A 12,347-nucleotide genomic window follows, 5' to 3' on the forward strand; every position below is an offset into this window, starting at 1 on the left:
TCCCAGAGCAGCAAACTTCACCAAGCAAACTTTACTTTCACTAAAACCACACATAGACTGAACACAGTGATTGTTGGTGACTTTAACACACCACTCTCACCTATGGACACATCAACCAGGCAAAAACTCAACAGAGAAACCTCAGAATTCAACAACTGAATAGACCAACTGGATCTAACAGACATCTGCAGATTCTTTCGCCCAGCAACAACACAATATATTTTTTTTCAGCAGCACATGAAACCTTTGCCAAAATAGACCCACATGTTAGGGCATAAAACAAATCTGGGCAGATTCAGAAACACTGTTATAATTCCCTGCATTCTCTCAGACCACAAGGGCATCAAATTGGAACTGAACACCAGTCCCCACCAACAAAAACCCTGTAACTCATGGAAATTGAACAACACATTGTTGAATCACCAATGAGTTATCGAGGAGATCGGAACAGAAATTCAACAGTTTATAAAATTTAGCAAAAATGAGCAAACAAAATACCAGCTCCTTTGGGACACAGCAAAGGCAGTACTCAGAGGAAAATTTATAGCTCTCAGTGCCTACATTAACAAATTGGAAAAATCACAAACCAACAATTTAATGTTTCACCTTAAGCTACTGGAAAAAAGAGCAACAAACCAACCCTAATCCCAGTAGAAGGAGGAAATTATTAAAATCAAAGCAGAATTAAATGAATTACACTCCAAAAAAACTATAGAAAGAATCACCAAAACAAGGAGTTAGTTCTTTGAAAAAATTAACAAAATTGACAGACGTTAGAAAATCTTACCAAAAAGAGAAGGGAGCACACCCAAATAAACAAAATCACACACAAGAATAGTAATATCATGACAGAAATTACCAAGATTCAGAGCATCAGGAGAGAATACTTTTCAAACCTTTATGCCAACAAATTTAAGAATCTAGAAGAAATGGATGAATTTCTAGCCAATATTAACATACTCACACTTAACCAAGAAGACCTAATCCAACTAAACAGACATATTTCAAGCACTGAAATAGAAATGGCAATAAGCGACCTTCCACATAAGAAAAGCCCAGGAACAGATGGATTCACAGCTGAATTCTATACGGTCTTCAAAGCAGAGCCCACACCAATATCCCTCAAGGTCATCAATAAAATTGAAAATGAAGGCTCTTTACCAAACTCATTCTATGAAGGCAGTATAACCCTCATCCCCAAACCAGACAGAGATTCATCAAAGAAAGAGAACTATAGACCCATTTCTTTGATGAGTATTGATGCAGAACTTCTCAACAAAATACTGGCCAACTGTCTTCAGCAACTCATCAAAAAAATTATACACTATGATCAAACAAGATTCATCACAGGGATGCAAAGCTGGCTCAACATATGCAAATCAATTAATATAATTCAACACATCAACAGGAGCAAGGATAAAAAATCCCATGATTGTCTCAATAGATGCAGAAAAGGCATTTGATAAGATACAACACCCCTTTATGCTAAAAGCTCTGGAGAAACTAGGAATCCATGGAACATTCCTCAGTATAATAAAGTTGTGTATGACAAACCCATAGCTAGCATTATACTTAATGGTGAAAAGATAAAGCCTTTCCCTCTAATCAGGAATGAGACAAAGATGCTCACTCTCTCCACTCCTCTCTCACATAGCATTAGAATTCCTAGCCAGAGCAACAAGGCAAGAAGCAAGCATAAAAGGGATCCAAATAGGGAAAGAGGAAGTAAAACTTTCCCTCTTTGCAGATGACATGATTCTGTATTTAAAGAATCCTATAGACTCCACTCCCACACTCCTTGAGTTGATTCAAAACTTTGGAAGGGTAGCAGGGTGTAAAATTAATCCTCAAAAATCAACTGCCTTCCTATATGCCAACAGTGAGAGGAATGAGGCAACAATCAGGAAAGCAACTCCTTTTGCAATAGCCTCAAAGAAAATAAAGTACCTAGGAATTACCTTAAGTAAGAATGTACAACCTTTTTGATGAAAACTTTAAAACTCTGAAAAAGGAAACTAAAGCAGAACTAAGGAAATGGAAAAACCTCCCATGCTTCTGGATTGGAAGAAGTAACATCATAAAAATGGCAATCTTGCCAAGGGCTATCTACAAATTCAATGCAATACCCATCAATATCCCAATGTCATTCTTTAAAGAAATAGAAGAGGCAATTCAAAATTTCATATGGAATAATAAAAGACCCCGTATAGCAAAAACACTTCTTAGCAGAAAGAACAGCGCAGGAGGAATTTCAATACCAAACTTTAGACTCTATTACAGAGCTATAACTATCAAAACAGCTTGGTACTGGCACAAGAACAGGCCTGAAGACCAATGGAATAGAACTGAGGACCCAAATATTAAACCACAGACCTATGGCCACCTAATCTTTGATAAGGGAGCAAAAAATAGAATGGAAGAAAGACAGCCTCTTCAACAAGTGGTGCTGGCAGAACTGGTTAAGCACCTGTAGAAAACTAAAGTTTGATCCTTCTTTGTCACCCTGCACTAGGATTAACTCTAAATGGATCAAAGACCTCAAGGTAAAAGTAGATACACTGAAAACTTTACAAGAAGGAATAGGAGATATACTGGGTCTCCTTGGCACAGGTTGAAACTTTCTTAATAAGGACCAAGAATCACAAAAAATCAGAGAAAGGCTAGATAAGTGGGACTGCATTAAATTGCAGAGCTTCTGTGTGGCAAAAGACATAGCTAGTAAATTAACTACAAAGCTTACAGTGTGGGAGAAGATCTTTACTAACCATACAATGGACAAAGGCCTCATATCTAAAATATATCAACAGCTCAAAAAATTGAATCACTCCAAAACTAATCTCCAAAGAAACAACCATCCCATTAAAAGATGGGCCAAAGACTTAAAGAGAGTCTTCTCTGAAGAAGAAATAACAATGGCCTATAGATACATGAAGAAATGCTCGACATCTCTTGCCATAAAAGGAATGAAAATCAAATCAACTCTAAGATTCCACCTCACTCCTGTTAGAATGACCAGGATCAAGAAATCTAATAACAATAGATGCTGGAGGGGATGTGGCCAGGAGGGATCAAACTCATTCAACCACTATGGAAAGCAGTGTGGAAGTTCCTCAAAAGATTAAACATAGAACTCCCCTATGATGCAGCAATTCCACTACTTGGCTTTTATCCAATCGTCCAGAAACAAGGACATACTAAATCCACTAGCACAATGATGTTCATTCCAGCACTATTTACCATAGCAACCAACCCAGATGTCCCTCAGTTGATGAGTGGATCAACAAGATGTGTTATTTATACACAATGGCTTTCTATGCTGCTGTCAGAAAGAACAACATGGCCACATTTGTAAGTAAATGGAAAGACTCAGAAAAAATTATATTAAGTGAAACAAGCCAGACTCAAAGGAACATAGGCTCAATGGTTTCCCTCATTTGTCATAATCAGTAGAAACCTTGGGATCTCCTAGCAGAGATTTACAATAGAACAGAACCTAGATACATAAGGCGATATAGTATGATGCTAAATGAAAAGACCTCCAGGGTATGTACTATGTTATCTCTCATCTCTTTTGCTGTCCCTTGGTTATTTCATATTGTTTCAGTATTTCACCTTTTTATCTGATACACTGTACATGTGCTTGATTGGTTATTTGAAATTGGATAGGGAAGTGGGAAAAACAACATCAGGGGGTAGAGGGGTGAAATGGGGACCATGACATGAGAAAGGTATCAATGTATGTGAAGTAATGCACCTTCTATCTGGTGAATACATGTAACCCTTCTATTAATTACAATAAATATATATGAACAAAAAAAGAATTTACCTGGGCCAGGAGTTTGGACTAGTTGTAGAGTGCTTGCCTAGCATGTATGAAGACCTGGGTTTAATTCCTCGGTACCATATAGAGAGAAAAAGCCAAAAGTGGTTCTGTGGCTCAAGTGGTAGAGCTCTAGCCTTGAGAAATCTCAAGGACAGTGTTCAGGCCCTGAGTTCAAGACCCACGACTGGCAAAAAAAATTACCAACTAACAATATGTCAGAAGATACACATATTCCCATCAATTGCATCAGAATCATAAATATGCATAAGAATGTTTGAACTGATAATATCACACACACTGCCCACCCCCCATTCTAGGTTCAGTACACATCATGTTTCTTTGGCAAAACTTTGTTAAGAAATGACAGTAACTGAAATTTTGCTATGTCTCTTTGGACTATTTGATTAGGTTACAATTGATTGCATCATCATCCAATTATAGAAAATGACAGTGATTAATTTGAGATGTGAGTTTATATTTTTTTTCAAACATTACAGCCTTATCACCTTAACAAAGGTCTATTTTCGGGGCCGGGAGTTTGGCCTAGTGGTAGAATGCTTGCCTAGCATGCACGAAGACCTGGGTTCAATTCCTTGGTACCACATACTTAGAAAAAGCCAGAAGTGGTGCTGAGGCTCAAGTGGTAGAGTTCTAGCCTTGAGAAAAATCCAAGGACAGTGCTCAGGCCCTGAGCTCAAGCCCAGGACTAGCAAAAAAAAAAAAAAAAAAAAGTTCTATTTTTCAACCTCTGCTTGTTCACATTTGGGACAGCTCTTTTTTTTATTGTAATTAGTAAAAGGGTTACATGATATTTGCCAGATAGAAGGTGCATTAATTCACATACATTGATACCCTTTCACATGTCTTGGACAGCTCTTTTTCCAAGGTGCACTCTGTGTGTGTGTGTGTGCGCACATGCACGCGTGCACATCCACATTATATACTATGAGGATGGTGTAGATGCTAAGGATCTCTCTACTGAGAAGAATGTCAAACAAGCAAAACAGTGAGAAAACATGTTGTCAAGGCTTGGAACTTCCAAGAGTCTAGACTTGCCTAGAATATCAGTATATCTTTTTTTAAATCATGAAAATAAATAGTAAAACACATGTTTTTCATGTGTTGGGACATAATGTCCTGTGTAAGTGTCCAGGTCTCCTGTTTAATAAAGCGAATATATCAAATGGTTATGAAGCATCTTTTTTGTTTCTCGAAGAGTGGTGAGCATTGGTGAACCGTGCTGGACAAATAGACATAATGCTGCCCCTGTAGAGTTTGCAGTCTAGTGAGGAAACCAGCCTGTAAACCAGGTCCACAGGTCTGAGGGCATTAGACCCAGGGCTGTGTGAGTGTATAACAATAGATCTAAGGCACCCTACCAGATGGGGGAAGATGAGTAAGGAGGAGCAGGAGGACATGTGAACAAATGGACCCTCAAGGTATATGGTCACGAAAGTGACTATTATTTTTAGAAATCATGCTTCTAGGACGTGGACTAACAACACATTTTTTCCTTGTTTTTTTATTTTTATTTTTATTTTTTTTACTTTTTTCAAATGTCAGGTTTAACAAACAAACAACACATTTTTATGACAATGGAGAAACTCTGGAGTGAGATCTTACTGTTACAACTTGCTCAGGATGTGGCCTGGGAGCTCAAGCACTATTGCTTGTGTATGTGACCCGTGTAGGCACCACTCATCTTGTGCTTCTGGTTCACTTTCCTTCCTCATTCCTCTCCACCACCATTAGGTAATTACCTCTCCTTTTATTTGGTTACTTTCCAGCTGGGCCCATCAATCAATCATTCTGTGAAATAAAATGCTTCAGAATTCAAGTAAATAAGAAGTATAAGTTGACTGGTACCTTCACAGACAGGTCACACTCTTAGCATGCTATAATAAAAAAAATCTGACTCCCAGAAGTTCTCTGATGTCATAAAAAATGTTTTGTTAGTCAGGGTCCTAGACACTGCTCTACCATGAAGAGAAAGCTAGGAAACTAAGAAATGTGCACCATAAAGCTACTACCTCCAAGAAAGGCTCAGTACATGACCCTACATAGACAAATGGATGGATGAAATATGGTATGTATACTCACTGGAATTTTACTCACCCATTAGGAAGAATATTACAGCATTTGCAATGAAATGGATGGACTTGGAAAAAAATCATGTTAAGTAAAATAAATCAGTTCCATTGACCTTTGGGTCAAATGTCCTCCCTCTTATGTGTTCTCTTGTATATAGAAGCTGTAACTAATTTATAATATACTAGTAAATGTGTCAGGATTGGATGTAAGTGTATAGGCTGTATTAACTGAAATACAGTATTTCTACACAAGAATTCAAATGCTATAATTTCTTAGGAAGGCTCACAGTCGAACAAAACCAATACCAGCAACCAGGTTCTTGAAAAGTGGGCAGTAGGGTCAAGGAGAAGGCAGAATATAGTCAAGACCATGACCCAGCAATTTCACTCCTTGGCATTTACCCAAACATCCAGAAACAAGGACATACTAAAACCACTAGCACAACGATGTTTATTGCAGCACTATTTACCATAGCAAAAATATAGAACCAACCCAGATGCCCCCTCAGTAGATGACTGGATCAACAAGATGTGGTATTTATACACAATGGAATTCTATGCTCCCATCAGAAAGAATGACATCGCCCCATTTGTAAGGAAATGAATTGAAAGACTTGGAAAAAAATCATATTAAGAGAAGTAAGCTAGACACAAAGGAACCTAGGTTCCATGGTTTCCCTCATTTGTAATAATTAGTACACATCTATGACTCTCCTAGCAGAGGATTACAATAGCTCAAAACCTAGATACATAAGGCTAAATGAAGGATCTCCAGGATATGAGAACAAGAGCTTTATCTTGTGTGATTGTTCTTAATGTACTATGTTATTTCTCTTCTCTTTTGTTGCCCTTTGGTTATTCTTATTGTTACTGTATCTGACTTTTGTTACCTGGCATATTGTATATATGTTTATTTGTTTATTTGAAATAGGAAAGGGAAGGGGGGACACAAGATGTTTGGGAGGGCTCAAGGGAGGGAAATTGGGACAAAAACATGAGAAGGGGTATCAACATGTGAGAAGTAATACACCTACTATCTGACGAATATAACTATAATCCCTCTATATATTACATTGTTTGTTTTTAAAAAGACCCTGGTCTGGAGAAATATATCCAGTTGGGCAACATAGACATATGCTTGTAGCAGGACACTCTCATTGTGTGAAGAAGCTGAGGGGCTGAGAGGTTTTAGGCATTGTGACCTATCAGATATCACCAGCCTTTTGATGCCCAGTTTGGTCCGGTGGCCATTTGTATGAATCATCCCTCAACAACGATTACAGTCTGTCTCATGGAATAAATACTTGTGGGCAATTAGATAGATAGATAGATAGATAGATAGATAGATAGATAGATAGATAGATAAAAAATGGGACTGGGCTTAACATCAGTTCTCACAAGCAAACAGAACTTGAGTGCTTTTGTGCTGCTACTTTATCAAGAAGTTCAAACCCAGGAAAGCAAGAATGGTGATGATAAAACAAAACAAAGAAAAAAGTAACAGAGCCAGGAAGACTGAGAGCCCAAGACTATTCTCTAGGAATCTACACGAGTTGAGTTTCTTGGGATATTCCACCAGGAGATAAGAGTCCCATCATCAGAACTTCATATGATAGGAGCACCACCAGTCTCTTTCACATCTGCAATGTGTAGGGACTGTATACAGAGACAATACCTCAGGGCCTGCATCTCAGCAAGTGATAGAGGAGCCCAGGCCAAAGGGGGAAATGTATGCCTTACTCAAGGGGAGAGTGTCTGTCTGTTTGTCTTTGAGGTCATTCTGAATCTAACCTAGGATGGAGGTTAACAGGACCCCAAATTACATCTTAATGTGTCTTGGTCACCAGCTGAAGCAACGTCACAACTTATCATGCCAGGAAACGTATCCTGAAGGAGTGTGAGGCATCTCCATATGAGCTTACAAAGTGAAACCAGTTTTCCATTGGGAAAGGAAAGGAAGTAGACAGTATTCTTTCCAAATGCCCAAGCACAGTGAGAGCAGGCATCTCCAAACCTAGAGAAGTAGGGGAAGAATCAAACACCAGAAAAGTAAGCAAACTGGATGAAACAAATATGAATGAAGCTCAGGAAGCCCTGTGTTGTCAGTGAGGAAAAAGAAGGGGCTCTCTGCTTCACTCAAACATTCCTCAGAAACACTCCACAAAGAGCCTTTCATTGTTGTGATTTGGTTTTACAGTACTTCCACTGCTGTGAAGCCCTCATCACAAGTAAACACGAGGACTTGTGAGAACATGTGTATGCGCACATACACACATATGCACTATATATGTATGTATATATTTCTGAATTCTGTATTCATTCATATATTTATGAAATTTAAACTAAAAGGTACCAGTGGGTCACAACTGAAATCCTAGCTACTCAGAAAGCTGAGATCTGAGGATTTCAGCCAAGCACAGGCAGGAAATTCAGTGAGACTCTCACCTGCAATTAATCACCAAATAGCCAGAAGTGGAGCTACAACTCAAATGGTAGAGAACCAGCCTTGAGCAAAAGAGCTGAAAGCTCAAGGATAGCATTCAGTTACTGAATTCAAGCCCTGGGATTATCAGATTATCACACACACACACACACACACACACACACACACACACACACACAAAGCTGAGAAGTTATCTCAGAGAGGATGGCAGCCCAAGTCTTCAGAGGAACTATCCTATAAGACAAGCAGCCATGTAAAAGAAAAACATATTTTTCTGTTGGAAGTATATGAATATCAAATAGAATATAGACCAGTATACACAATGTTAACAAAGGAGAGAAAAAATGTACTTTCCTTCAATTTTTAAAGTCATCACTTTGTTTACTTTTTAAAATCTAGATGCAATTGAATACATTATGAATAAAAATGGATGAAAAGTTGGATGACACTTTGTCTACAATCAAGTGGTACTCCAAAGGAAATTCTCTTGCTTTACACATTAATAGTCCCTAAGAAACATTTCCATTTAAACCCTGCATCTTCTGAAGAAATTCAATTCATGGCATATACATGTGCAACTATGTGAACATGTTATTTTTTAAATATATATATATATGTATATATTGGGCACAATAACAAGGTGGTATAAATTTCTAAACAGCAAATGCATTTTAGTTGTGAGAAGCAAGGCTATGTAAACTATCATAGAAACCATAATTCAGTCTATGTAATCATCAGGCTTTAGTTTTCAAGATCCAGTGCTTGGTTATAGTCGGTTATTGCTTTCTCAATCAGACCTATTTTACCACGAACTTCTGCTCTGAGATTATATGCTAGAGCGTCATCAGGCTTCAAATGCAAGGCTGAAAAACAAACACAAACTTTGTGATATGCTTGTGTAAACACTCAAAAATTATTTCAGTTTTTAAAGATAAAAATTTTTCAAGAATTTTAATATTATTTTTGAAAGTGCTTTCCTTCAAGTAAAATTACATATGCACATATATAATATATTTATATATGTTTAGGGAACCACAGTACAATGTCATCCTTTCAAAGGCTGCCATTGCTCGTTTATGGTTTCCTAATAATTCTCTATATCTAAGTTTACTAAAGCTTTTTATATTAGCATATATTGATTGCACAAAGGGATTTCATTGTGATATTTCCATATGTGCCTATAAACACTTTGATTAAATTCACATCTTCCATTATTCTTTTTCCTTCCCCTTTCCCCTTTTAAAAATAAATTTTAATGGGCTTCATTTATTCTGTTTTCATACATAGTGATAAAATGGTTCATTCATCTTCAGCCTCTTCTCTTGCTATACTCCTTCCCATTGGCTTTCTCTCCAGAGTCTCCCCATTTTGCAATCAACATTCTTTTTTCTCAAGTTAAGAAAAATGAGGGAAGAGACAACAACATTCAACAAGAAATGTACTTATTTTCTTATATATGTAACCATAACCCCTCTGAGCATCACTTTGACAATAAAATTGAATTTTTTTAAAAAGGAGAGAATATGCATACTTTTGAAACATGTGTAAAACAGATGTCAGCAGTACAGGCTATAGTATAGGCAATAAAATAAATCTAAATTAATTGAAAAAAGAAATTACATAAATGAATGTCTGTTATATGAAAGGCATGATATCTGGACATTAACTCTTATGTATGTTTATGAAGATAATATTTTTCTTTTGTAATCTATTGAAAAAGGAGTATATCAACTACTATGATTTTAATAATTACTAAACAGTACCTTGACAAAGATCTTCATCAGCTAATTGATATTGCTGCATACAGCAGTAGAAATATGCTCTGTTAAAATATGCTGCAGCCCAAGAGGGACACTGTTCAATTAGACGTGAAAAATCTTCTTTTGCTTCTTCATATTTTTCTAATACTGTATTTGCCACTGCTCGGTTCATGAGAGCATATTGATTTTCTGGATTAAATTTTAAACTCTGTGAGAAGTAGTCTCTGGCCTACAAAATATTTTTAAAAATTACAATGTAAATCTACTTTGTCATCCATCGGAAATGTGAAGCTCTTTCATAAGATATACCAATAATGAGTCAATGGAAGACTTCGATCTCCAATATAGAAATGTCTATTCCACAGAATAGATAAACAACAATAAAACAACCAAAAGTTATTGCCATGTATTTTAGTCAGCTTTGTGTAATTTACTAAAAGGTTTGAAGTGATTGACTTAAAGGAAGGAAAGATCTATTTGGGCTGGCTGTTGTAAAGATTGCAGGCTATGATCACTTGGCTCTGTTGCTATGGGTCTATGGGGCACAGAACCTCACAGCAAGAGAGTGATAGAGAGGGCTTCTTATCTCACGGCAATCAGGGAGCAGAGAGAGAGAGGGGGTGGGGTGGGGGAGAATTTAGAGTCCTAGTATCCTCTTTCAGGAATGCCCCAATTATTTCACTTCCTTCTATTAGGCACCATTTCCTAAAAGTTCCTCCACTGCCTGACCATACCAAAGGCTCCTAAGCCATTATATGCCTTTGGAGGCATTTAAGATCTAAGCCATAACATTATATGCCAGCAATGCCAGGCAATGTGGATTATAAAAATATTCTTCCTTAGTGCAGTAAAGAGTTCCCACTGTCTGCCACCTAACTTTCTCCCTTGAGCACAAGAACAACCAAAAGGTGAAGCATAAATTAGGAAAGACCAAACAGAAGATAAAATGCCAATAAACTAAGTAACATTTTGTATGTGAAAACAGAATAGGAAAAGAACAGATAAACTAATAGTCAAAAGAAAATTCTAAACAATGTCCAAAAGTATAAAAACTCAGTCATACTATTGTCATGTTTTCATTTCATACTATTTTATAAGGAAGAAAGGAAATAAAAACAGCTTGTTGAGATAATCAAAGACTTTAGGGTGGGTTGAGAGGGATGGATGAGAGTGTTGAAATGGATAATATTAAGATATACTGAATTCAGAAGCTGCTCTGTTGAATGATAATGCCTTTGTGCAATTACTTAAAGATAATTATACATAAACATATCGATAGACCACAGTATATTAATATATATATATATTCACATTTTGTCACCAACTTCAGGTTTCAACATAAGATAGGTGCAGTTTGACTAAAACAGAAAGCAAAATTTTCTGTGAACCTTGGAGACAGCATTTAGCAGGCTATAATTTACCTTACAGATCCAAGTTCCTCGATCTTGAACTACCAAGTAAAGAAGGCTGTCTGGAAAGAATGTACTGGTTAGGTCAAGGATTTCAGTAGTTTCCAAACTTGGACCTTTGGTTGATTTGTTAACTTTCAATGGGCATTGCTTGGTGGTAATGTCCTTCCAACAGCCTCCTGGAAATCTAACAATTTTAGTCATATTTTTATTAAATGATGATATGCAATAAATGGGCATTTTTTAAACTTATCCCTTCATCACAACTCGATTGAGATGCTGAATAGACACTCTCCCATTCATTAGGACTCTCATCTCTGATTCTCATGGATGAACATTTGGCTCCTACTTTAAACTAAAGGAAAGCCCTTTCACACTACAGTTTCTGGTCATTTGCCAGTTAATTTCTTCCCAACCCATCCTCTTATCTGCCTCCTTCCATTCCATGAACTCTGCTTTGGTTACAGATGGACATTTTCCAGTGCTTTCTTCCAATGTAACTCTGTGGAATGGCCTTTGTTCATCGCTCCTTCCTACTTTCAATTTTCTATGCCCTTGAGATACTGTTTCCCTGGTCTCTCTCTAACCTTTCTGATTGTTTTCTCTCCAATTATTTCCCTCTGGATTTCCTCAGGATCTGTCCTCAATTCATTTTCACCATGGGCAAAATGCTTGGTGGCTAAAACTCAGATCAAGGAGCACATTTTTAAGGTCCAAATGTTGCCTCTGCCTTGAGTGAATTTCTGAAGCTCTAATTACATCAGAGTCCTCACTCTGTAAAGCAAAGGTAATGAAAACCTATTTCTAGCACTGATGGAATGG

The 12,347-nt window shown here is 37.2% G+C and overlaps 1 protein-coding gene across 1 annotated transcript in view; it reads right to left on the bottom strand.

The window, feature by feature from the left end:
- Positions 1 to 8,816: 8,816 nt before the first annotated feature.
- Ttc6 (tetratricopeptide repeat domain 6) overlaps positions 8,817 to 12,347 on the bottom strand; it is a 166,170-nt gene continuing 162,639 nt past the window's right edge. The window contains exons 31-32 of the mRNA XM_090345129.1: positions 10,120 to 10,345; positions 8,817 to 9,219 (exon numbers count right to left, since the gene is read on the bottom strand). Coding sequence (XP_090201255.1) covers positions 9,098 to 9,219; positions 10,120 to 10,345 — 348 coding nt within the window. The 3' untranslated portion in view covers positions 8,817 to 9,097. The remainder of the gene's footprint in view (positions 9,220 to 10,119; positions 10,346 to 12,347) is intronic.

The sequence above is a fragment of the Megascapheus bottae genome, chromosome 14, assembly GCF_031878675.1.
Source record: "Megascapheus bottae isolate mThoBot1 chromosome 14, mThoBot2.hap1, whole genome shotgun sequence".
NCBI lineage: Eukaryota > Metazoa > Chordata > Mammalia > Rodentia > Geomyidae > Megascapheus > Megascapheus bottae.